At 37.7% G+C, this 25,474-nt stretch overlaps 1 protein-coding gene across 3 annotated transcripts in view; it reads left to right on the plus strand.

Moving 5' to 3' along the window:
• The window catches only part of tiam2a (TIAM Rac1 associated GEF 2a), a 209,062-nt gene that overhangs the window by 94,474 nt on the left and 89,114 nt on the right, over positions 1–25,474 (plus strand). For all 3 annotated transcript variants that reach the window (XR_012099625.1, XR_012099626.1, XM_073051114.1), the window contains exons 8-17: positions 4,165–4,244; positions 8,251–8,368; positions 9,406–9,537; positions 12,965–13,083; positions 13,210–13,403; positions 15,674–15,774; positions 17,915–18,028; positions 19,470–19,626; positions 24,818–24,942; positions 25,030–25,065. Coding sequence is in view for 1 of the 3 variants with exons in the window: in XM_073051114.1 (XP_072907215.1) it covers positions 4,165–4,244; positions 8,251–8,368; positions 9,406–9,537; positions 12,965–13,083; positions 13,210–13,403; positions 15,674–15,774; positions 17,915–18,028; positions 19,470–19,626; positions 24,818–24,942; positions 25,030–25,065 (1,176 nt within the window). In the remaining 2 variants the exon portion in view is untranslated. The remainder of the gene's footprint in view (positions 1–4,164; positions 4,245–8,250; positions 8,369–9,405; positions 9,538–12,964; positions 13,084–13,209; positions 13,404–15,673; positions 15,775–17,914; positions 18,029–19,469; positions 19,627–24,817; positions 24,943–25,029; positions 25,066–25,474) is intronic.

Below are 25,474 nucleotides of genomic sequence, written 5' to 3' on the forward strand. Positions count from 1 at the left end.
CTTCACTTAGTTTCACCTATGGTTGCCAGCTTGTACTCCATCCCTTCCCACCACCACCTTTTTTCTGGCTTCCTTCCCCTTATATCCAGTCCAGATGAAGGATCTCAGTCTGAAAGGTCGACTGATTATTTCCCTCCATTGATGGTACCTGTCTTTGCTGAGTTCCACCAGCAGATTTTGTGTGTTTTGTTTGTCCTGCTGATTTTTACTTTAGCTGATTTGTATGCTCATCTGATATCTGTTAATGTTTTTATGTCTGCAATAGTTGAGGCAGCGAAGTCATGGTCCAGTGTGTATTTTGGAAACTTGATATACTTAAAACCATAGTTGTAGATTAATTGAAAGGATAGCAGAGATTGAAAGCTGTAATTATGAGAGGGAGTTGAAAGATTGAGACAATTTTTTCTGAAACTAAAAAGCCAAAAAGGTTTAATAGAGGATTTTGAAACTCAGAGGATGTTGTTTCCTTTAGCTTGGGAGTCTGTGATTACAGGTCATCAGTTTTGTCTCTTTATAGTCTTCATCCGAGATGTTCACAGATTCATGCAATTTTATCAGTTTAACATGAAAAAAATGTGCTTATCATTTTATTAGTCTATGCCCTGTAGACATAGCAACATCACGGTTACCCATAAACAAATTTTTCAATGTTGCCTTGCAAACAAATTTCTGGAATTTTTTTTTTGTAAGATCAAACTGAAAAAGATAGGAAAAGAGTATTGATGGAAGTATTAAGGAAGAAGCCCTGGCTTTAAAAAAACAAAACATATCCTTGCCCGTAACAACTTTGCAAATTGTCAGTTAAAAGGTACTGTAACATTGTGGAAGAAGGTCTTGGTGTCAGATGAGACTAAATGGAACTTTTTGGCCTCAACATTGAGCAGTACTTGTGGTGTGAATCTGATACTGCGCCACAGCCAGGTAACACCATCCATACTGTAGAGTAGTGGTCGCCAACCCGTCGATCACGATCGACTGGTCGATCTTGGAGACTTTCCCATTAGATCCCGGAAAAAAAGAAAAATAAATACATAAATACTGTTGAGAGATTGTTTCCAGGTTGCGGGGTTTTAGTTCCGTTCTTTCTGCCCAGTGTACATGCGTGTAGCTCCCCCACGCTACACAGTATACTTCAGTGGTCCCCAACCACCGGGCCACGAGGAAACAATATGAGTCAGTTACACCTTTCCTCATTCCCTGTCACGCCCACTGTTGAACTTGAATACATGCGAGATCATTACCCAAGCGCATCAGGGTTCACTGATTGGCCTCGGATAACCGGCCTGCGGGAAGTGCCGATGCTCCGGCCCAGAGCGTGGACAGACGGGCGCTGCCTCTGAACCTGTTCAGCACACTGAATGCTCATGGGAACCCGGTGCTAAAATATTCACAGACCTGATTCGGGCTCAGGGTTTCATAAGCAGCAGAGCAGCTACCTCGATGTGATTTACTGAAACAAACTTTTGTCGGCCAATAGATCCTACAAGGGGGGCGGGCGCGCATCCTAACGCACTCCTCGCTCGGTCGGTCGCTCTCTCTCGGGACTGCAACCGCTGCAGCCCTGGTACAGGAACAGATGCACCTGGCCAAGGCAGCGAGCGGGAGGCTGGAGTTCGGGCCTGGAGGCTGTCTAATGAGGCAATGAAGCCCTCGAAACTGTTTCGGTACCCTGAGTCCAAGCACCCTGCACTGAAAGACAAACCCGTTAAGTTTTTTCCCAGCGGAAAAACGTGAGCAAGTGGGACAGCAGCTGAGAGCCATGTCAACTAAATTGCGGAGTAGACTGGACATAAGGAACCTGCTTCGAGTATCGCTGGATTCCCGTCGCGTTGAACGCCCACCCACCCCCACCCCCATCAGCCGGTCCGCAAGAAAATTGTCAATATTAAACCGGTCTGCTGTGTGAAAAAGGGTGGTGACCCCTGGTGTTTATACATTATTTCTACTTCTGGGTTGCGGGGTTTTACTTCTGGTCTTTTCTGCCCCGGTGCGCATGCGTGTAACTAATAGATTTGGAGTCAATCTTGCCTTTCACTAAGGATGAGGTAGGGGATCTTGGGCTTAAAAAGGTTGGTGACCACTGCTGTAAAGTATGGTGGATGTAGCATCATTCAATGGGGATGCTTTTCAGTAGCAGGGACTGGAAATCTGGTCAGGATTGATGGAAAAATTAATGCTGCTAAATACAGAGAGATTGTATCTTAAAAACCTTCTAGCCTTAAACTGAGGAGAAGCTTTGGCTTTCAGCAGGACAACAACCCAAAGAACACTGCCAGAGTAACCGTGCTTCAAATGAAGACAGTTCATGTCCTTGAGTGGCCCAGTCAGAGTCCTGACCTTAATCTAATTGAACATCTCTGGCAAGACCTTAAGCTTCCTCTCAACTGCTGTTCCCCAACTAACTTAGTACAGCTTGAGCAATTTTGAAAGGAGGAATAGACAAATCTTGCTCCATCATATTGTGCAAAGCTAATAGAGATTTGTCCAAAATGACTACTGGCAGTAATAGCAATGAGAGGTGGTTCAGCTAAGTACTAAACAAAGGGGAGGGATAAATACTTTTCAAATGCTAGCATTTCACTTTTTGAATTTTTAGTTTTTCATGCTTTACAATTTTCCCTGTGTTTGTGTTCTACTGTGAAAAAAGGAGCATGTGATTCACAAGTTAAAATCCTCAGTTAAATTGTTCAAAATTCCTGGTTGTAAAACTCATTTATGTGAACAAAGAGTTGGGGGTGGAATACTTTTTCGAAGTACTATATGCGCTTTGAGACCACACCTGAATAAGTACACTATGAAGATGGTTACCATTCTCCTTTGAAGTAGCAGTGTCTATCTAATTTTACTCTGTTATATTGTAGAACAGCTTAATCGGTATGTATAAAAATATCCATATTGTAATTTTGCAATGCATCAAGAGTTGTAATTGCTTGAAAGTTCCAGTTTGGCTAGAAATTCATGAACTATATCTTGTAGCACTTGCCAAACTAGCTCTTTCTCTCAGTTCAGATGTGCAATTTATTTGATGTAAGAAGATGGTAGTGCTGCTTTCTCCAGAGGCAGAAGGAAATGCTGATTTATTTTCTGTGCATTGTTGAGCAAGTTCTGATAAATGGGATTAACGTAGAATACATTAGGCCATAGAGATGGTCTACATGGATGTGCACACAAGGTGGGAGAGAAATTGAATGTGCCAGCCCATGTCAGTAGAGGGACACTTTCACCTGGACTGAAAGGTAAAGGGGAGTTAACTGGTAGAAAAAGGTGGAGGGAAAGGGTGGGGCAGCAGCTAGCACATGACAGATGGATCTGGATAAGGAGGGATAATCAGATGAAAGAAGGAGTGTAAATAGTGACAGAAGTTGGGAGGTGATAGGTGGAGGCAACAAAGGGCCGAAGATGATTGAATCTAATAGTAGAGGTAAGTGGAGTAATGAATCAAGTGAGGGAGGTGTGGAGGGCAGTTGGGACAGTGGGGAAGGACACCAGTGGGAGGAATGTGTAGATGATGGACCAATGCAGTAAATGTTAGAATGGATGAATACGTAAAGAATTGGATGGATTATGAGGAGAGGGAAAAAGGAACGGGAAGTTGGAGAAATTGAGATTACATTGGTGGAATATGAGGTGATTTTGCACTTGTTTCTATTTAGCCTCACCATGGCAGTGGAGGAAGCCAAGGAAATCTTTTGGTGTGGGAATGGGAAATTGAATTAAAGCAGCTAGCAACTAGGAAGTCTGGATGGCCATGGAGGACAGAGCATAGGTGTTTCATGCAGTGGTCTCTCAGTTTGTGCCGAGTCGCACCATTATGAAGGGAAATCACATCAGGAGCACCAGATGTAATAAATAAAGCTGAGGTGTTTGCATGTGAATAATTGATTCACCTGGAAAAGTTATTTAGGGCCTTTCGTGGTGCTGTAGAGACAGACATTAACTGAAAGGACTGTTCTTATGACTAAGTATTAGAGAAGCAGGCTGTATTTGGGGTAAAGAAGCCTATGGCAAACTATACACTTTAATAGAATTGAAGAAATCTCTGCTTTCTGTAGGAAATACCTATTGGAATCCAAACAACGTGTATGCATTAACAGAACTGTGTGGTCAAACTATCAAAGCAACTGGTTGAGAAATACCAATTTTAACGTGTATAATTTATTGCAGAAACTCCTAGATAGATTCGAATATGATGAAGAGCATGATCCTTCAGATGAAGCTAAGAAAGAAACATCTACATCCCAGCTGTAAGAATATTTTTCATTCATATACTTTATTCCCCCCAATTGTATATTGGTGTATTTCTTCTGTGAATCCTGGGACAGAATGCAGTCTTTTCATTTTGTTATGTAAAGAAATTAGGGATGCAATGGAATGGAAATGAATGTTTTATGCATATTTGGAATTAATATTTTGGGAAAGATTTATTTAAAATAAAAGTGAAGTAGTTTTTTTTTTACAGATTTCAGATTTTTTGATCCAAGACAAACTACAGGAAGTTCCCATGTTACACTAGGTTCTGTCCCTGAGAACAGCCAAAGAACTAATTTTTCTGAAAGTCAAACTATCTCAGTGAAGGTCAACTAACATGAACGTTTATACAGAATTGTACTAAAGCTTGTGTGTGTGTGTGTGTATAGACACACACAAAAAATATTCACTCACCCCACCCTCCAGAAGTTTTCATGTTTTATTGTTTTGCAACATTGTAGCACAGTGGATTTAATTTACTTTTCTTGACACTGATCAACAGAAAAAGACTCTTGTGGTCAAAGTGAAAACAGATCTCTACAAAGTGATCTAAATTACAAAAATAAAACACAAAATAATTGATGCACAAATTTTCACTGTCTTCAAATCAGTATTTAGTAGATGCACCTTTGGCAGCAATTACAGCCTTGAGCCTGTGTGGATAGATCTCTATCAGCATTGCACATCTGGACACTGCAATTTTTCCTCATTCTTCTTTACAAAACTGCTCAAGCTCTGTCAGATTGCATGGGGATCATAAGTGAATAGTTCTTTTTGAGTCCTGCTACAAATTCTTAATTGGATTTGGATCTGGATTCTGACTTGACCACTCTAAAACATTAACTTAAGTTTTTAAGCTATTCCTGTGTAGCTTTGGTTTTATGCTTGGGTCATTGCTTTGCTGGAAAACAAATCTCCTCCCAAGTCGCAGTTCTCTTGCAGACTGCATCAGGTTTTCCTCCAAGATTCCCTGTATTTTGCTGCATTCATTTTACTTTCTACCTTCACAGGCCTTCCAGGGCCTGCTGCAGTGAAGCATCCCCATAGTGTAATGCAGCCAACACCAGGCTTCACAGTAGGGATGGTGTGTTTCTGATGATATCATTGTTTAGCTTATGCCAAACATGATGTTTAGTCTGATTGCCAAAAAGCTCAATTTTGGTTTCATCAAACCATTGAACTTCCTTCCAGCTGACTTCAGAGTCTCCCACATGCCTTCTGGCAAACTAGCCGTAATTTCATGTGAGTTTTTTTCAATAGTGGCTTTCTCTTTGCTACTCTCCCATAAAGCTGTGACTGGTGAAGCACCTGGGCAACAGCTGTAAGTGCAGTCTCTCACATCTCAGCCACTGAAATTTGTAACTCGTCCAGAGTTGTCATAGCTCTCTTGGTGGCCTCCCTCACTGGTCCCCTTCTTGCATGGTTAATCAGTTTTTGGGAATGGCCTGTTCTAGGCAGATTTACAACTGTGCCATATTCTTTCCATTTCTGGATGATTGACAACTGTACTCCAAGGGATATTCAGTAACTTGGAAATCTTCTTGTATCCATCTCCTGACTTGTGCTTTTTAATAACCTTTTGCGGAGCTGCTTGGACTGTTCTTTTGTCTTCATGGTGTAGTTTTTGCCAGGATACTGACTCACCAGCAGTTGGACCTTCTAGATACAGGTATATTTTTACTACAATCAGTTGAAACACCTTGACCGCATACAAGTCTTATATATAGCTAGGATACCTTAACTAATTATGTGACTTGTAAAACTAATTGACTGCAGCAGTGATGATTTGGTGTGTCATATTAAAGGGGGTGAATACTCGTGCTGGCAGTTATTTTTTATGTTAATATATTTGTAATGGATTTAGATCACTTTGTAGAGATTTATTTTCACTTTGACACGAAAGAGTGTTTTTCTTTCGATCAGTGTCAAAAAAGCCAAATTAAATCTGCTGTGGTTCAATGTTATAAAACAATAAAACATGAAAACTTTCAAGAGGGGTGAATACTTTTTATACGCACTGTAGTAGGATGTTTAAGTCTGTTACACAGTACTGTATTTGTCAACGTAGAGCAAAGAACGAGTTTGTAAATCTGACGGTAGCAAAGGATGGTGGAGTTAGCTTGGATGGAGTGCTGGGGTGGGTTGATGTGGGTGCAGGTACACCCAGCCCTAAGACACTAGCAAGGTCATTTGATTCCAAACAATTGGTTTGTTGTAAAAGGATCTACTATTTTCCAGGCATATGTGGCAAATAAACTCTTCTCAGGCTTCCAGCTGAGTACAGCTATAGATTGTAACCATAATTGGTTTATTGATCATTACAGAATGTCTCTCTTCCCACACCCTCCCTTCTCCTTTCCCTTTTCCCAACCATGATTCCTGTACCCCTACCCCCTTTCCACAATCAGTCTACAATAGAGACCCATATCAGAATCAAGTTTATCGTCATTCATTTAAGTCATGAAATTTTTGTGTGTGTGTGTGGCACCAGTACAGTGTAATACAATAAAATTACTACAGTGCTTTATGTGTTAGCAACAGTAAGAATAATCAGGACATCCCACATCCACTGGCTAATTTTGATGATCTGAAAGAATCAATGGATGGTATGTTGTTTGATGAAAAATAATAGAAGAGACTTCCATTGTCAGTTTCCTAAACAAATCTGGTATGTTCTCCTGTGAACCAGCAGCTGCATTCTTAAAAAAAACTATATGTTTGATAACATCAGAGAGGTTATGTGTAAACCTTTTGTTTTTTTGAAGATTGGTTTTCTTTTGAATTTTCCAGCTGCTATACCTATTCCACAACTTTTGAAGATATTTGCATTTCTGTAACTTGCTTTCCCACATCATAAAATGCTTAGTTATGGGGAACTTTGTGTAAAGACAGATTTCTGCAAGTCAGGTCATATGGGGTAACAGGTAACCTTGGAAGTCATCATACTTTATTTTCTTGCTATGACATGAGGTTCTGCTATGTCTATTTAATTGAAAATGAATTTGCAATTGAAGTTCCATTTTGTCAGTTGGAACTTAATTATTTACATTTAATCATTTCTGCTTCTAGTTATAAAACTGATAATAATGTCACAGCTGTTACAATAATAGGTGATAATATATTTGGTTTTTAAGTAAAGTATCACAGAAGAAAAAGCTGAAGTAAGAAAGCCATTTCACAGCTGATCAGTATTAAATAGCTCATTATTAAAATTCTTATCTCTGTCTCCTTAGCATTTCTACAAAGAAAAGTTATGGTATGATAAATCAAGTAAAGTACTGTGTCAGCCTGTAGCATTTTGTGTTCAAGGATAGTAACATGTTGGCTTCAATGTGTAAATTCAGTTCTCTCTTCTTCTTTAGATCAGTATTTGATACCATAGTTCAGTTCCCGGAGGAAGCAGAGAATCTATCCCTTCAATTGTTTGTGCTGCTGAATTATTTGTAATAATCAGGAGCCATGAAGCAGATGGAACCGTGCATAATATTTTCAGTGGGTCACTGCAAAATGTTTTCAAAATCATACTGAGACTTATTTTTAAGGCATTCACCCACAAAGCAGCTGATACTTCTAATTTATAATATCAGTTCAATCTTGGATTTAGCAACCAAGTTGCAAGTATTTTTGTGTATTAAAAATACTAGGGAATACTAATTCTAAGCAATAATTTCAGGTCAGAGCAAACTAGTGAATGGTTTTAACAAAACTGGAGTTTTTAATGTTCATCATCTGAAGAAGAAAATAATGTCCCTTGGTATAATTCTAATGATAAGCATGTATATCCTGATGTACATATTTGTAAAATTGCTGTCTGATTTAAATACAGATGAAATTTTCAGATATACTGTGTTATTTTCTGTGCTGTTGTGTTCTATGGTTCTATGTTCTATTTTGAAAGCACTGTATATGCCACTCAGTTAACTGTTAATTTTTGCTAGCGCCTCTTAGAGAAGTACTGTTGATTGCATCTATTTGATAAATGGTTACCTCTTTGACTTGCAGACCTCTTGTAACTGAGACCATGAACACATCACTTTTTCAGCAGCTGGCTGAGCAGTTCCAGCAGCAAAACTTTGAGCAGCTTCAGCAGCAGCTGATGGAGCAACAACAGACACAGCAGGTACATGCAGAGGCATGAAGATTCGTTGTTAATAGTATCAGCATGTTCTTATATAGGCTAGTAAACTCTCAGATACTCTGGGTTTTTTTTTTAAAGTTTGTAAACTGCTTCAGATGTGATGACTATAGGAAAAACTCTTAAGTGAAGAAATATTAAACTTTCCAAGTGATGCACTTTAGGTTATCTTGCCAATATTTTCCTTGAAACAGTCAGTAGTTTTATTTTGTGTGTGGACAGCTTTTACTCGTGCATGGAAAGCTAAATATAAATAGACAAACTTTCCACTGTTTCATACGATAATGTTTTGCTAGGTAAAACATCTATGCCATCAGAACCAAAATCCTACTCGTCATTTTTTCTACATCGCTGCCAAATAATTATCTATAATCCATAAAGCAGAGATCCAAAAACCTCTCTTCACTTCATTTGCTAGTTTTAGCTCTCAAGCCAAATACTATTGGTGGTTGCATCTGTTTTAATGGTTGAGTTTATGTTTGAGGCATTCTTGCAGCAATTTCGCACAAATCAACACTAAAACTTTCTGAAACTTTTGATATGTTACAGATGAGAAAATAATTTGCAGTACCAACTGCGATTTCCCCTGCACCTGATTGATAGTATTTTTAATTAGTATTTGAAGTCGTAGTCTGCAAATGTTGTGTTTCTATTTGCTGTGCATTATGCTTGCAAGTAAATGCAGTTTATCATTCTAATCTTCGCAATTTTGCTGTTAATACATCCTAACTCACCTGGATAGAATAGGAAGGAAAATTCCATTCTCTCATATTGACATTTTGGTAATTCTAGAATGATATATGTATAAGTTTATGCTTATTGGCTGTTTGAAATATATTAATCTTGTATACACCACAGTGGTGTCAGAAATTTGTTCTTTAAATGTAGCCAGCAGTTTGCAAAACATGCACAAGCTGTTATTCCAGTAAATAGCTACATATGAGTGTGTAGCGCTTGGATAGTTATGGACAATGAGCACAGTTTTTCTCAGATGTATAATTGTGAAATGCTTCATTTTGTAGAATGCAGCTTTGGATAGTCAAGAGGTAACTTTTGGATCCGAACAATCAGCCACTCCATCTCAGGGGAGCACTCACCATCAGCAACAAGAGCAGGAAGTAAGAGTAGAGGATCCACTTGAGCAACAGCAGCAGGTAGAAGAGAAAAGAATATGTTGTGTTTGTTTTGTACTGTCTGAGATTGTAAACATATTTTCAGTCTTGCTTATGGAGTTCCTATTTTTTAACCTGAAGTTATATGTAATGTAAATTGTGTGTTATACTTTAATACACTATATCCAAACTAAAAAGTATCATAAGCTTTATTAACGTCAGTTAATTGTGGAGTGGTTATCTTGTATTTGTTTAAGTTTTGAGGCCTACTTTTGTTACAACAGAGTAAGATAGCTGGTCTATCAGTACTTGCCTAACAAAAGTGCCAAATTAAAAATGTGGTAATTGAATGTAGCTGTATCATCATGCACCATACTGGGTTATTTGGGGGGGAAAGGGGGGGGGATCATTGGAATGAGTTGTGAAAAGTTAATTTCATCTCTGTTAAATTCTTGAGAAAAAGGACCTAGTTTTATAAGTTTTCTGGATGAATCCCAACCAATCCTGCTGCCTTTTCCTTTCCTGAGCCTCATTATGTAGTAGGCTTCAAATGTTTTTAAGCTCATTCTTAGAATTAGAGTTACACAACTCATAAATAAACCCTTCACCAACTCGTCCATGCGAACCATGTTACCTACCTGAGTTAGTCCCATCTGCATCCATTTGGTCCATATCTCTCCAACCCTTTCTGTTCAATGTACCTGACTAAATGTCTTTTAAATGTTTTAACTGTCTCTGCCTCTGTCACTTCCTCTGACAACTAATTCCATGTACTTACCACTCCCTATGGATAAAACTACCACCCTAGATTACCTTCAAATATTCCCCCTCACCTTAAACCAGTGCCCTTTAGTTTTGGACATCCCTGATCCTGGGGAAAAGATTGTGACTATTCACCATATGATTGCTAACAGTCAAAACAAGCTGACTACATCTAACTTGTCCTTGCCTTTTCAAATGAATATAGATCCTGTCTCAGAATCCCTTCCAGTAACTTACCCACCACTGATGTTACATTCACCAGCCTGTATTTCCCTGGCTTTCCTGCACCCTTTCTTAAATATAGCCAAAAGATTAACTAACTTGATAATAGCATATATTGTTTGAAGCGTGTTGATCACAATGTTAGTTATTCTCAACGATTAGTCATTCCATGCTCAAGTCAAGTCAAGTTTATTGTCATTTAACCTTCTACATGTATACCACCAAACGGGATGTTTCTCTGGACTAGGTTGTAGAGCATAGTACAATAACTTAGGAACCTAAGAATTAAACGTACAAATGAATTGCACATAAATAAAGTGCATAAATTGAATACTGTAGAGTACAGTACAAATTATCTGCTGGCACTAAGAATGCGATGCAGCAGAGAGATCAGAAGCCTCGTGGACTGAGGGAAGATGCTATTCTCTCAGTCCTTTGTAGGGACCGATGTTCTGCTGCTCCCATACCAAATGGCGGTGCAGCTTGTCAAAATGCTCTCGACAGTACTCCTGTAAAATTCAGTTAAGATGGTTGGGGGGGGGGGGGGGGTGCTGGTGTCGCTTGCCTCAATCTCCTCAGGAAGTGGTGTTGCTGTGCCTTTGTATTCAGGGAGGTGATTGAGAGCAACCAGGCGTAGTTGTCCATGATGTGAACTCCCAGGAACTTGGTAAACTTAACTCTCTCTACAGAGGATCCACACAGAAGGGGATGGTTCATTAGCATCTTCCTAACATCCACAATCATTTCTTGATTATCTTCACGTTCAGACTTAGGTTGCTATTCTCACGTCAGACCAACAGCCGCTCAACAAAATGGGACTAGAAACGTTGTTGCCCACACAACAACCTTTCTGTTGAAGTCCGGGACCAGTTACAGAGGAGGGACCCAGCGAGGACAGTTTCCCAACCAGTTTTTCTGGGGTATGATGGTGTTAAACACCAAACTGAAGTCTATAAATAGCAACCTGGTATATGAGATCCAGTTTTCCAGGTGGGACAGGACAGAGTGGAGAGCAGAGGCAATGGCATCATCAGTGGATCGATTTGAGTGATAAGCGAACTGGAAGGGATCCAACATAATTGGGAGAAAGGCTTTAATGTGCTCAAGTACCAGCTGCTCAAAACATTTCATAATGGCTAATGCCACAGGATGATAGTCTTTTAGGTAGGCTACTGTCACTTTCTTTGGTACTGGAATGATGGATGGTTGCCATCTTAAAAACTGAGGGGCCAATTAACAGTTCCAGGGAGATGTTGAATACATCTGTCAGCATGTCAGCTAGCTGGGCTACTCGGTCTTCTGAAGTGTTTCCTCAGTAAGGAAACTGATTTGACATTATAATTTGCAGCCTTCTCGAAATAGCACATTTTGAACATTTTAAGGGAAAAGTTATTAGTTCATTATGTGAAATGAGTTCATGCTGGAAATGTTAAATGTCACTCACTCGACTGTCCTGACGAAGGGTCTCGGCCCGAAACGTCGACAGCACTTCTCCCTATAGATGCTGCCTGGCAGTGTTCTACCTGCATTTTGTGTGTGTTGTTGTTTAAATATCACTGATTATTTTCTTATTTGTAAGAGTGATTTTTTTTCACAATTTAGCTTTAAAGGCTAGTTAATGTTTTAAAGATTGCAAGTGAACCTTTTTATTTACTTGCTGTGACATAGAACAAGTGGGCACTTATTAAATGTTGATCTTTGTTTATTCAGGTCCTTTCTAAATTTCTGTATAGGTCTCAAGGCATATTATAATGACCTGAAAGGTCTAGGCAATTGGGTTTTAGCCATAAAAACAATCAAAGATATGAGAGCCAAAAATAAGTTTCAGAAAGAGCTAAAAGCAGAATGCCATCTTGACCACAAAGCACAAATTTCTATATCCCAAATACATTATAAATTACATGGACGATGAATCTCTAGTGAATTTATTACCTTGCAATTGGTACTAGTCTGGTAACTTATTGCTCTGATGAGAAAAAGCCTGGCAATACTGGGTTGCATGCAGTAAGCTTTAAATGAAGGGAAGATGACCACTTCTAGATAACTGTCAGGTAATAAACCATGTATCAACATTCAAGGTACCCCAATGGCTGCAGAGCCTTGGGACATCTGTACTTCGTAAATGCTATTTTGAAGAGAATATTATTTGGCCCTTCTGTTTTAAAGAAATTGGAGAAAGATCATATAGATTCAGATAAATACTATTGTTAGATATATGAAGGAATTTTGGTTTTGCAGTAGTCCATAATAATCATTTTAAAATATGAGCACTGCAAATGTACTCAAATATACAATCAGGCTAATACAAGAAAAGTATATGTAGTGCTTACAACAAGAGAATCATCAGTGTGTCTAGTGCATTTTTTATGATTTTCACAATAGTTGATTTTCTTCATGTGGCCCAGGTCAGAGAAGCTATATTTAATCCATATTTGTTTATTAATTTATATTGTTTTTGTTTTTATTGTTTTCTTGGGTCATTAAGGATATGGATATTGATGCACCTGATGGTCAAGACCTCATTGAAGAAGAAATATTTCAGCATGAAGAAAAGAAACCTTTAGTGCGCTCGAGATCGAGAACACGGTCAAGATCCCGTTCAAGGTAGAGTATTTGATATTCATGTTCAAGGCATTTAATTTCAAATATTGCTTAGTATATATTTTAGATAGTTCTTTGCAAGTAAAAATTTTAATGTTACAAATGTCTTGTACAAATGTTACAAATTAGGTCACCACGAAAGAAAAGGTCCAGATCACGGTCGGGGTCTCGTAAACGTAAGCATCGGAAACGTTCACGGTCAAGATCAAAAGAGAGAAAAAGAAAATCATCGCGTTCGTATTCTAGTGAAAGAAGAGCAAGAGAACGTGAAAAAGAACGCCAGAAAAAGGGTCTACCTCCTGTTCGATCAAAGACCCTTAGTGGTATGTGACAACCAAAGTATTAATTTCCTTACATTTTTGACTACAGAGCGTTTTTTTTTAAGCTTTAGTGCCTTTAAATCAGGAGAACACTAAAACATACCAGTTTACATTTGCAGCCAATACTGTATCAGAGTAATTAGGCATCTGTTCCTCAAAAGCCAATAATTTCCTTACTGTTTGTGCAATGTGCAGAGAAATAATTGTTTCATCTTTTTCTGGAGTTCAGAAAGCCCTTGCTTTCCCTCACTGCATGATTTCGAGCATAATTGCTTGAAGTGCAGGAAAGCACCATTGTAAATTGAAATTTTCTAAGTTCACTTAAGCTGTGCTATAAATGAATGAATTGCTTCAATGCAATGCCTTGATACAGAAATGAGTAAATCAGTAAAGTGTTCAAATTGAAGGCTTTTTGATCTTGACTTAATTAGCCAAAAATAACAATTAAAATAGTTTCTTAATCCCAGTGACTGTTATGTAATTAGGTATCATCAGGTGAATTATTTATTATGAAACTATAAAAATGAATAATTGTCTGTCAAGAGAGTAGACTTTTATCAGAAATGGCAAAAGTTTAACACATTGTAAATTGCAGAGAAGGGGAATGTTGAAGGTAACTAAGGCAATACTCATAATGGTGGTACTTGCTGAGAAAGAAGGGTAAAAGCAATTAACAGCCCTTTATCTCCCTATCTGATCTGTTATTCTATCTTTAATTCCATTATCACCTTTGTTCTCTCCCCCACAACTTCCCTGCAATTTACCTATCATCTGCCAGCTTGTATTCCTTCTCTTACCAGCAGATTCTTATTTTGGCTTCTGCCCCTTCTTTTCCAGTCCTGATGAAGATTCTTAGCCTGAAGCACTGTTTATTTCCCCCCATTGATGCTGCCTAGCTTGCTAAGTTCTTCCAACATTTTGTGTGTTGCTCAGGATCAGTGGAATTTCTTGTATTTATTTTTCTAACTTCACTTGGCTCTGATAAAAGATCATTGATATGAAATATTTTTTGATCTTGACCTGTTTTCTCACTTTGCCCTGCACCCTGAGCTATTTTTGTTTGGGTTTCTGGTTTCTTTGTTTCCTGCCTCTAAGTTTTACTTTCTGTGCAATGCCAGTTTGGAGCATGTAATGTCAGTCCATATTTCTGTTGTAATGATTTTATAATTGAAATGCTAAGACTATAATCATGAATGTGTGGCTTATGATCATTGTTAATGTTTTAATTTCTGAATGATTCAGATGTTTCTTAAATTGGTAGTCACATGTGAACTACATTGTATGTTTACCTAGGGAGTGTATTAACAAGTTAATTAGGCTTGCATCCCTTGTAGCCATTCTTTTATCAATAAAACTAATAAACTTGCTCTTTTTTTCTCCACTAGGAACTAGGTTCAGTGAGTAGGATCTCTTGTGTAGCTGCAGGAAAATTAAAACAAGTTCTCAAGAAATCTAATGTCAGAGCACAAATGGGGAATTGCCAAAGAAGAGCGCCCAACAAGTTTGAGATTTTCTCCATAATTCCCCACAATTTCCAATCCTAAAAGCAAGTTGTTCAATAAAGAGACCTAACAAGAGGGACATCAAAGATTACCAATGATGTAAAAGTAGAGTTGGCATAAAGAGAGCTGGGAGCATTTTAAAATAGTTCAAGCTAATGACAGTGGAAGGAGCATGATAGTGCCAATTTTGCTGGATAAGTAGAAAAGTATGGCTTTTAGGGGGAAAGTTAAAAACGGATCAATAATAAACATACACTGAAAGATGAGAGTGTACAGTACATTATATGCTGAAGGTTTGGCCAAAACAGTGATTAGGTCACGGTGAGAGTTTAGTTCTAGCTGTCCTGTTAACAGATAGGATATTAAAGTCATATTGGGATTTTTTTAAATAGCATGGTAGTTTCATTGGGGAAAAAGAGACAGGCTTTGGGACTTAGTGGGATGACATTCTCTTTGCCTTGTTCCATGTTCATTCCTCAATCAGCATCAGAATAATTTATCTGCCATTATCAAGTTGTAAGGTCTTAAGCTGCTAAGTTTCTAGTTAACTTGCAGTGATTTTCAACTGCTTAATCGACTATAAAGGTTTGCAGGAACTGGAGGTTCTGAAAATGCCATGTAACAATGCAAGTGTTTCTTTTCACAATTACAGCAAGTACAACACTAGTTATGATATATTTTAGTTTGTCGTCACCTACTTTCATGAAAAATGTTGTGAGATTGATTAATTTCATTATGGTTGTGTAATTTTTTCTTTATTTCATTCTTTAGTATGCAGTACTACACTATGGGTTGGTCAGGTGGACAAAAAGGCAACACAACAAGATATAACAAATCTCTTTGAGGAATTTGGTCAGATTGAATCCATAAATGTGAGTATTTGTTAGTTGTGGTATTGTATAAATAAGTTCTGGCTGTTTAATACCTGTTATATATTTTTGAAACTTCATCTCAATTTGAGTAAGACTAGATCTAGAGGTCATGATGGTGGTGTGAGTGTGGAATAAGATACCATAGGAAGTGGTTCAATTGTAACATTTACAGTTTCAAGAAAAAGTTCGTGAACCCTTTGTAATTTCCTGGTTTTCTTCATTATTTACTTTTCATGTCTTTATTGAACACATTGTTTAATCATTTACAGTCTAGGCTGGAAAAAGTATGTTTCTGGGATATCTTGCATTCACAGTGCTCTTCAGGTCATGCCACAGTATCTCAATTGGGTTAAGGTCCGGACTCTGACTTGGCCATTCCAGAAAACAAATTTTCTTCTTTTTAAACAATTCTGTTGTTGATTTGCTCTTGTGTTTTTGATTATTGTCCTGTTGCATCATCTAACTTCTATTAAGCTTCAGGTGATGGACCACTACCCTGACATTCTCCTGTAAAATGTCTTGATACAGTTTTGAATTCATTGTTTCTTCAATGATTGCAAGCTGTCCAGGCCCTGAGACAGCAAAGCAGTGCCAAAGCATGATGCGCCTTCCACCATGCTTAACAGTTTGGATGAGTTTTGGTGTTGGTTTGCAGTGCCCTTTTCCCTCCAGACATTGTCCCAGAAGCATGTGGAACATATAGGTGGTCTTCAGCAAACTTCAGATGTGTGGCAATGTTTTTTTCTGGAGAGCACTAGTTTCCTCTGTGGCGTCTTTCCATAAATACCATTCTTGTTCAGTGTTTTTCTTAGAGTGCAAGAACAGAGACTTTTAGCAAGTTCAAGAGATTTCTGCAGGTCTTTTTCAGAAACCCTTGGGTTCTCCTTCACCTCCTTCAGTATTGCACATTGTGCTCTTGGTGTGTTCTTCACAGGATATCCACTCCTAGGGAGAGTAGCAACAGTACTTAATTTCCATCATTTGAAGACACTTTCTCTTACTATGGTCTGACGAATACACAAGTCTTTAGAAATGCTTTTGTAGCCTTTTCCAGCTTCATGCTTCTTTACAATCCTTCTTCAAAGTTCTCTGAAAGTTGTTTTGATCGAGGTATTGTGCACATGCAGATCTTTATTTGGAAGTGCAGGCTCAGTCAGTAATATGACCTTGTCTATTGTTTTATAGTGCAGGACACTTGTACAGCCCACACCTTCAATCTCATCTCATTGATTGCAACACCTGGCTCCAAATAGCTTCTGTAGAAGGCATTACCTTAGAGGTTCACATACATTTCAGAACCTAAACTGTGATTGTTTAAATGGCGTACTCAGTACTGATTGTACAAATATTTTTGTGTGTGTTATTGTGACATAGATGAAGATCAGACCACATTTTGAGTAATTAATGCAAAAAAAACCCAAGTAATTGCAAGGATTCACAAACTCTTTCTTCCAGCTGTAAGTTAAGTTTGGATAAGTAGATGGATGAAAAGGTATGGAGAGCTACCGTCCGGGTATAGGACTAGACAGAGAAACAGGCCACCATGGACTCAGTGGGCCTAAGGGCTTGTTTCTGTGCTGTAGTGCACTCAATGTGTACTTTGGCCTATTGAAGTTTGTTGAAATTATTAAAATATAAATGAGAATTCACAAAATGTGTCTCTTTAGCCTGTCGTTATCAATAACTTGTGATTAAGAATTAACCACATGTGGCTTTCTTAAGGTAGCAATGCAGGAATTGAAATTTTAAAGCCTTGTTCATTTTGCTTTGAAACATCTGGGTCGCATAACTTTTGCAAGTCAATCTATAACAGGAAATTACCACTTTACCTCCTAAAACTCAGAAAACTCAGAATTTTGACCTAAATTAAGTAGATTAAACTTCATTGTGTTTTAGTTTATACTTAAGATTTTAAATTAGTATTAGTCTAATTTACAGAACAAATTCCAGGTAGATGTGTATTTGGTATTAAATATGGGCGGTGAAGCATAGATTCAGTGAGAATGAATAAACTTCATAATTGAAAAAGGCAAAATGACAAAACCCTTTAATGCGATATCACTATTTGAGAAATGTGTGTACTATTACGACTTTGCATAAAGATATATATTTTATAACAATTGCTACATTTTTCTTTAAGATGATACCTCCACGAGGGTGTGCATATGTCTGCATGGTTCATCGGCAAGATGCTTTTCGTGCTCTTCAAAAATTAAGCACTGGATCCTTTAAAATGGGGTCCAAAATTATTAAGGTATTTGTGAGTTCTAAATAAACATCAGATTATTCATGGAGATACCTGCTTTGGCTCATGCTGTGAGCTGAAAGTCACAAAAAGTTTCAGTGTATTTATTGAAATCACTATAAAAGCACAATGAATTTTTATTGCTCTGATTTTCACTGTAATGAGACTTGATTTGTGGGAGTGTTCATTTATGAGAAAGCAAAGAGAAAAGTTGTTTGAATTTATGTAATGGGTCCCACAAAAGGGAAAAAACTTTACAGTTTCCATTGTATTCCAGTGGTAAATCCATTACATGTGACATAGAAAAATAAATTTGCTGAGGCTGAGGAATGCAGTAGGGAAGAAGTAGATATTTTGTAGAAGGGCAGTGTTTATTTTGAAGATAATAGTTCTTTGCTTGAATGGATTTGCTGCCTGTTTCTCTTGTGCGCTCTCCAGCATAAGCACGCTGAGTTCATGAACTTATTTTTTAAAGACTGAATCCTTTAATTAGCTGCTTCACCTTGAATTGCAACTAACTTAGAAAATATTTGCAATTCCTCCCAACTCTCTCACAGAACTGACACATTTCTGTGTTTTATTTTCTATTTTCTTAAAGCCCTCTTGCAGTGTCTTGTAGTTCATGACACTGACAGTGCTTCCTTGATCCCTTTCCATTAATTTGACCGAATTCCCTCCTTGTGGGACAGTATTTGAAGAGAGAGAACCCTTAATTATCAACTGATTATTTAAGTGTTTCCTCTTTGAGTTTCACCCCCTCTTCACTTCATGTGTTCTCCAGCCCTCAGGAGAACAAAGCTTGACCATTTGCTCCCTACAGATTTAACTCAATTTTTGTAACTGATGTGCTAGCCTCCCTAATTTTGACTGTATTTTGTAAAATGATTTTGTACTCCTGATTATGAAATCCAAGGATTTTTGTGTTTGCCAACTGGCCACTCATGAATATATAATGAAGTCCCTTTTTTTCTGCACATCCTTTAGGACCACCTCATAGAGTAATAGATATTTCCAATGAGGGGTAAAAAGTGACTTGTTAACACCTTTTATACCTATTGAACCTCAAAATTAAAACTACCTGAAATACTGCAACATTTTATGCTGATTTGTCTCTCCAAATCTCCTAATTTGTAATTAGTCATAATTTTGGCTTTATTCCAAAACAATGCAGACCACTTAGATTTACTCATTGCTTCATAGTTTAGACTTCACTGCTTCCTTCGTGTTCCATTTGAATTAATATATCCTGTCAGGGAATGGTATTAGAAGGCCAAGATAAATTTTGTTTTGGTCCAGGAATATTTTTTTGAGTAGATAGAAATGTAGTTAGTGGTTATCCAATTGAAGAAAAGAATCACAAAACACAATGATAAACTTCATATATAATATAGCTATTGTTTTGAATTATATTTGGTCTAATATGGTCTACTCTCTTTATCATCTGCTGCAGATTGCTTGGGCTTTAAACAAAGGTGTGAAACCTGAATATAAGCAATTCTGGGATGTTGACCTTGGAGTCACATATATACCCTGGGAAAAATTAAAATTAGATGATTTAGAAGGCTTCTCTGAAGGAGGCATGATCGACCAAGAAACTGTTAATAATGGTATGGGCTAACTCTTGTTTCATAGTGGTTATTAAATATGTTAGATATTTATTTGAAAAAGTTGTATTTTCTTTGGGTTTCCATTTCATCTGTTGATGCATATATTATGAATTTCTTTATTAAAATAAGCCTGTATAACCAATCTAGGTGTGTGTTGATATGATATAACCTCTGAGACAATTTTGTTGTCTCTACTCTAGGTAACAGTTTGGCATCATTCTCCAAAGCACTAAGGCACAAATTTAACTTTCTGATTCTGACACCTTCTTAAGCTGATGTGTTGCTGTGACTGAGCCATTTATACCATCTGACCGATTGAAAGCCCGTTTTTGATTTTGGTCAATCTCTCACCCATAATAAACCACACAAAACCCATCACACAAAAACCAATCTCAAATAAGATAGGTTTAGAAAAAGAATCTAAATATTAATAAGGTGCAGCAGAAAAAAACAACTAATGTCCCAGAGAATATTGGTAAGCAGTAATTGGAAATAAATATGAAATGAGTTTTAATGAGAATTGATTAAATTCTCAAATTAGTTTACCAAATCTTTCATTTCTCATTGACTGTTCATACCATAGGTGATCTGCAATTTAATGGTTCATAGGATGTGAATGCATAAGAGAAATAATTTTAGCAGCTTTTGTTTTTACCTAAGCTTAAGTCTCCATATGGCATCTTAATTACTCTTATAGATTTGAAATCTCCTTGGAGATTTCAGTTTTAGGATATAGGTCAGAAGATTTTGCAATAATGCTGTTCATCTGGACTTTTACAACAATAATAGATTCTATTTACAATACATCACAAAAGTTGTTAACTGATTCTGTTCACAAATTGCCTTTGATGCAAAATTCTCTGAATGTAAATCAAGTAAAAATGAGTAAGTTTGCCACATAAGCTTAAATCAACGGGGTGTCTTAGAACATGTAGAGAGGATAAGAGGTAGAATTTCAAAGCTTGAGTTTTAAGAGTTGTAGGCTTGACTGTCAATAGTAAGTACATTTAAATTCCAGAATGATCAAGAAGCCAGAATTAGAGGACCATAGACATGTAAATTTATCAGATTAATAGGGCCACAGGAGATTAAAGAAACATGAAGAGTTAAGACCACTTGTAAAACTGAAAACAAAGGAGCTTTTGAAATTGAGGTTCATAATTTTAAGCTTGATATGTCTCCACTACAAGAGAGAAAGGCATAAGAACCGGCAGGAATAGGCCAGTCAGTCCCTTGATCCTGCTCTGGCATTCAGTAAAATGAAAACTAATCTTATTTACTGCTGCATCAATATACGTTGGTTCCTTAAATATCCAAACTATCAGCCTTGGTATCCATCAATGACTGAGCCTCCACAGTACTTCTGAGTAGAGAAGTAAAGATTTGTTATCTTTTCAGAAGAAGTTCTTAATATCAGTCCTGAATAATGTGTCCCTTATTTCTGACACTGACCACAAATAATAATTTCATCATTTGGGAAAACAGGCTGTGTCTACCATTTTGAGTTTTTACGCATTTTTCTTTAAACAATGCCACCTGTCATACTAAACTCAGATTAGGTTCAATATCACTGGGATATGTCATCAAATTTGTTGCTTAACTGTACTTCTATAGACAGTCATGCTGACAACTCTTAAAGCTTTAAGCAGTACATTGCAAAACATAATACATTATAAATTACAATAAGAAATATATATTCAAATGTAAATGAAATAAGTAGTGCAAAAAGAGCGCAAAAAGAAATAAAATTAGTGATATAGTGTACATGGGTTCATTGTTCATTCAGAAATCTGATGGAGAGTAAGAAGCTGTTTTAAAACATGGAGTGTGTGTCTTCAGGCTCCCTCGTTGATGGTAGCAATGAGCAAAGGTATGTCCTAGTTGATGAGGGTCATTAGCCATGGAGCTGAATGAGTTTTCAACTTTCTACAGCTTTTTCCAATCTTGTGGGCTCCTCCATACCCAATGGTTTTGTAACTAGTTAATTGTTCTCCACAGTACATCTGTAGAAATTTGCACATGTCTTTGGTGACATACCAAATCTGCTCAAATTCCTAATAAAATATAGCTGCTGTCATGTCTTTTTTGTAATTGCATCAATATGTTGGATCCAAGATGGATCTTCAGAGATGTTGAAACCCAGGAACTTGAAATTGCTCACCCTTTCTACTGCTGGTTCCTTGATAAGCTGTTGTGTGTTATTCCCTCAACTTCCCCTTCTTGAAGTTCACAATCAGTTCCTTAGTCTTATTGATGTTGATCTATCACACTGCTGTACACCTTCTTGTCACCATCTGAAATTCTGCCAACAATAGTTGTATCATTGGCAAAGTTATAGATGGCGTTTGAATTGTGCCTAGCTGTATGGTTGTGCATGTAGAGAGAGTGGAGCAGTGAGCTCAACATGCATCCTTAAAGTCTGCCAGTGTTGATTATCAGTTCAGAGAAGATGTTATTTCAATTCACACTTACCATGATCTTCCAATGAGGAAGTCAAGGATCCAGTTGTAGAGGGAAATACAGAGGCCTAAAATTGTTGATTAATATTAAGAGTATTGTAGTGTTAAACGCTGAGCTGTAGTCAGTTAACAGCAGTGTGACGTGGGTATTACTATTGTCTAGGTGATCCAAGGACAAGTGGAGAGACAGTGAGATTGCAGCCATTGTAGACCTATTGCAATGGTCCAGGTCCCTGCAGAAGCAGAATTGATAGTAGCCTCAAAGCACTTCAAAGATTAAAAATCACAGTAGATGTGAGTTCCACTAGATGATAGTCATTGAGGTTGCTCGCTCTGCTCTTGGGCACTGGTATGTTTGTCCCCTTTTTAAAGCAAGTGGGAACCTCCCAACTGCAGCATTGAGAGATTGAAGATGTCCTTGAACACTCTCACCAATTGGTTGACAGGGTTTCAGTATTCTAATGAATAGAGGCCTAGCTTACTCAAATCTCTCTTTATGTGAAACATCTGTGATTGTTGGAACAGATGTTGTCAGTCTCTGGTATAGTCCCTTTAAATAAGTATATTTTTTCGTTTGGGGGCAGTGGGGAGATAAGACTAAAATTGTACACGGTATTCCAGGTGTGGACTCACTTGGGTCCTATGGTGTACCCGTGAAATTGGTAGAATCAGGTGTGGAAAGTTTTTATTAAACTGCATATTTCAAATGAGATTATCCATTATTTTAACCATATTTTTTAAAAAACTGCTCCATTGTCTGAAATATTTTGTTAAATTACATGGTCTCCTTGGTGTATTGTTCTGTTTGAGGAAATTGTACTCTGTCAAGTGCAACAAAATTCTTTTAAGCTCATTAAGTTTCCTGACATTAAAACACGAGACAATATTCCTGTAGCTATCTCCCAGTTGCCATTTTGAAGCTAGAACAGTTTGTTTTTTTAAAAAATATTTTCCAAACATAAGAACAAAACCTTATTCATAAAGAATGAAAACAGAAAATGCTGGATGATCAGGCTACTTTAGTGGTGAATAAGAAGTTACTGTGTCAGGTTGTCACCATCAATGCTGCCCTCAACCGCATCTCTTCCGTTTCTGAAATAACATGTCTGCTCTTACCACATCCTTCCACCTCCTCCAGCAGGATCCCACCACCAAGCACATTTTTCCCTCCCCACGGATCACCCACCTGGCACTTATTCTTGCAAGTGGAACAAATGCTACACCTGCCCCTACACCACCTCGCTCACTACCATCCAGGGCCTTAAATAGTCCTTCCAGGTGAGGCAACACTTCACCTGTGAGTCTGTTGGGGTCATTTACTGTGTTTGGTGCTCCTGGTGTAGCATCCTGTACATCAGTGAGACCTGACGTATATTGGGAGACCACTTCACCGAGCATCTACACTCTGTCTAACAAGCAGGAACTCCCAGTGGCCACCCATTTTAATCCCACTTCCCATTCTCATTCCGAAATGTCCATCCATGGCCTCCACTGTTGTGATGAGGACACACTGAGCTTGGAGGAACAACACCTTACAATACCTTATATTCCATTTAGGTAGCCTCCAACCTGGTGACATGAGCATTGATTTCTCAAACCTACAGTAATGCCTCCTCCCCCCTCTCCATTTCTCATCCCCTTTTGCTCTCTCATCTCATCTCACCAATCAACTTCATCCCTCCCCCTCCAGGTTTCACCTATCACCTGGTGATCCTCTCTCCCCTTCCCCCACCATTTAAATCTACTACTCAGCCTTTTTCTTCCAGGCCTGCTGAAGAGTTACCGCCCGAAACGTCGACTGTACTTTTTTCCATAGATGCTGCCTGACCTGCTGAGTTCCTCCAGCATTTTCTGTGTGTTGCTCGGATTTCCAGCATTCGCAGATTTTCTCTTCTTTGTCAACTTGAAATGTTAAGTTTATTTCTTTCACTGGAGATGCTGTTTGATTTTTCAGAGCATCTACAACATTGCACTAATTTAGATTTCCAGCAACTACAGGATTTTTGGGGTTTTGTTTTTGCTTTTACATAAAACTTCAAAAAATCTGAGTTATCGTGGCATTAACTGTATATGTAGCTTTAAAAAGTATGTTTCACCATCAAAGACTTGCTCATTTAATATGCAAATTAGCAATTCTTTGGTGGGGGGAAAATGCAACATTGTGTCTGGCTTGCTTAAGTCAGAGTCTGTCTTTATCTTCTGTGCTACTTGTTTCTTAAGTTCTACTGTTGAGAGCCCAAATCCTCAAATTTAATATTAAGGCAGTTCCTCTGTTTTTTCTACCCTTCCATTTCACCTTCATTTCCTTGATAGCAAATCTAGTCTACAGTAAATATTCCCATTCCTCTTCAGCTGAGGCTTGACTGCTAAAAAATGTTAACATATTTTGCCTATAATTCACTGACCCTTCACTTCCAAGAATACCCACCTTGAAGAAGTTTTTGCTTCTCCAACAGGATTTCCATTTGTCTTTTGTTCACCATTGCTAGTTATTCTTGGTCTTCATTCAATCACAGATCTTCCTTAAAGCCATGCTCTCTTTTTTCCTATCCAAACATTTAGTATGTTCTATTTCAAATGTTTGACAATTGTCATGAAAGGTCATTAATCTGAAATGTTAACCCTTTTTTTCCTATCTCCACAAATACTATTCAGTTTATAAAATCTTGTGTTTACAGCATGACATTCTGTTGACAACTTGTTAACAATAACATTCTGATATTCTGTTTCAGAGTGGGAATCTAGGAGTTCTGAGTCTGTAAAGGAGAATGTGTCCCAACCTGTAACTACTGATAACACACAACAAACTTCAGAGGGAGAGACATTCACTCAACCTGTCACTATACTGCCTGTTCAAGTAATAGCATTATTTAATTTTAAGAAATTACCCTTACAATGTGTATAAGTCCAGTAAAAAAAATGTTTTTTTGGTTCCTCTTTGTAGCAGAAGCAAATGGATGATATAAAGTTTATTCCACAAGTAAGTGAAACTTCATACTTTCACTGGTCCTTCAAAATTATAGGTTAGTTTCTCCTGTTACTGATGATACTTGTGTAAAATGATTACCTTATGTACAATTTCCAACCATCATATTTTCTTTCATTTTAAGAATTTAAGTAATTATGCATATAAAATTAGTTTATTCTGTATGTCACCAAGTTTCCATTTGGACCTTAGGGAATCAAGTTACTGAAATTGATCTGATAGTGGATATTCTGAGAGATTTTGATTGAAGTTCTAGCTTAATATGAGCTGTGGTTGCATTGGGCTATCTAATATGTTGTCTTTTGGATGGGAATCTGCTCCGAGTCATCTGTAATCTATTACAGGAAGAGAAAAAAAACTTAGATTTATATTTGACCTTTCCTGATACTTGTATGGCCCATGG

Source organism: Hemitrygon akajei, chromosome 7, assembly GCF_048418815.1.
Source record: "Hemitrygon akajei chromosome 7, sHemAka1.3, whole genome shotgun sequence".
Lineage (NCBI taxonomy): Eukaryota > Metazoa > Chordata > Chondrichthyes > Myliobatiformes > Dasyatidae > Hemitrygon > Hemitrygon akajei.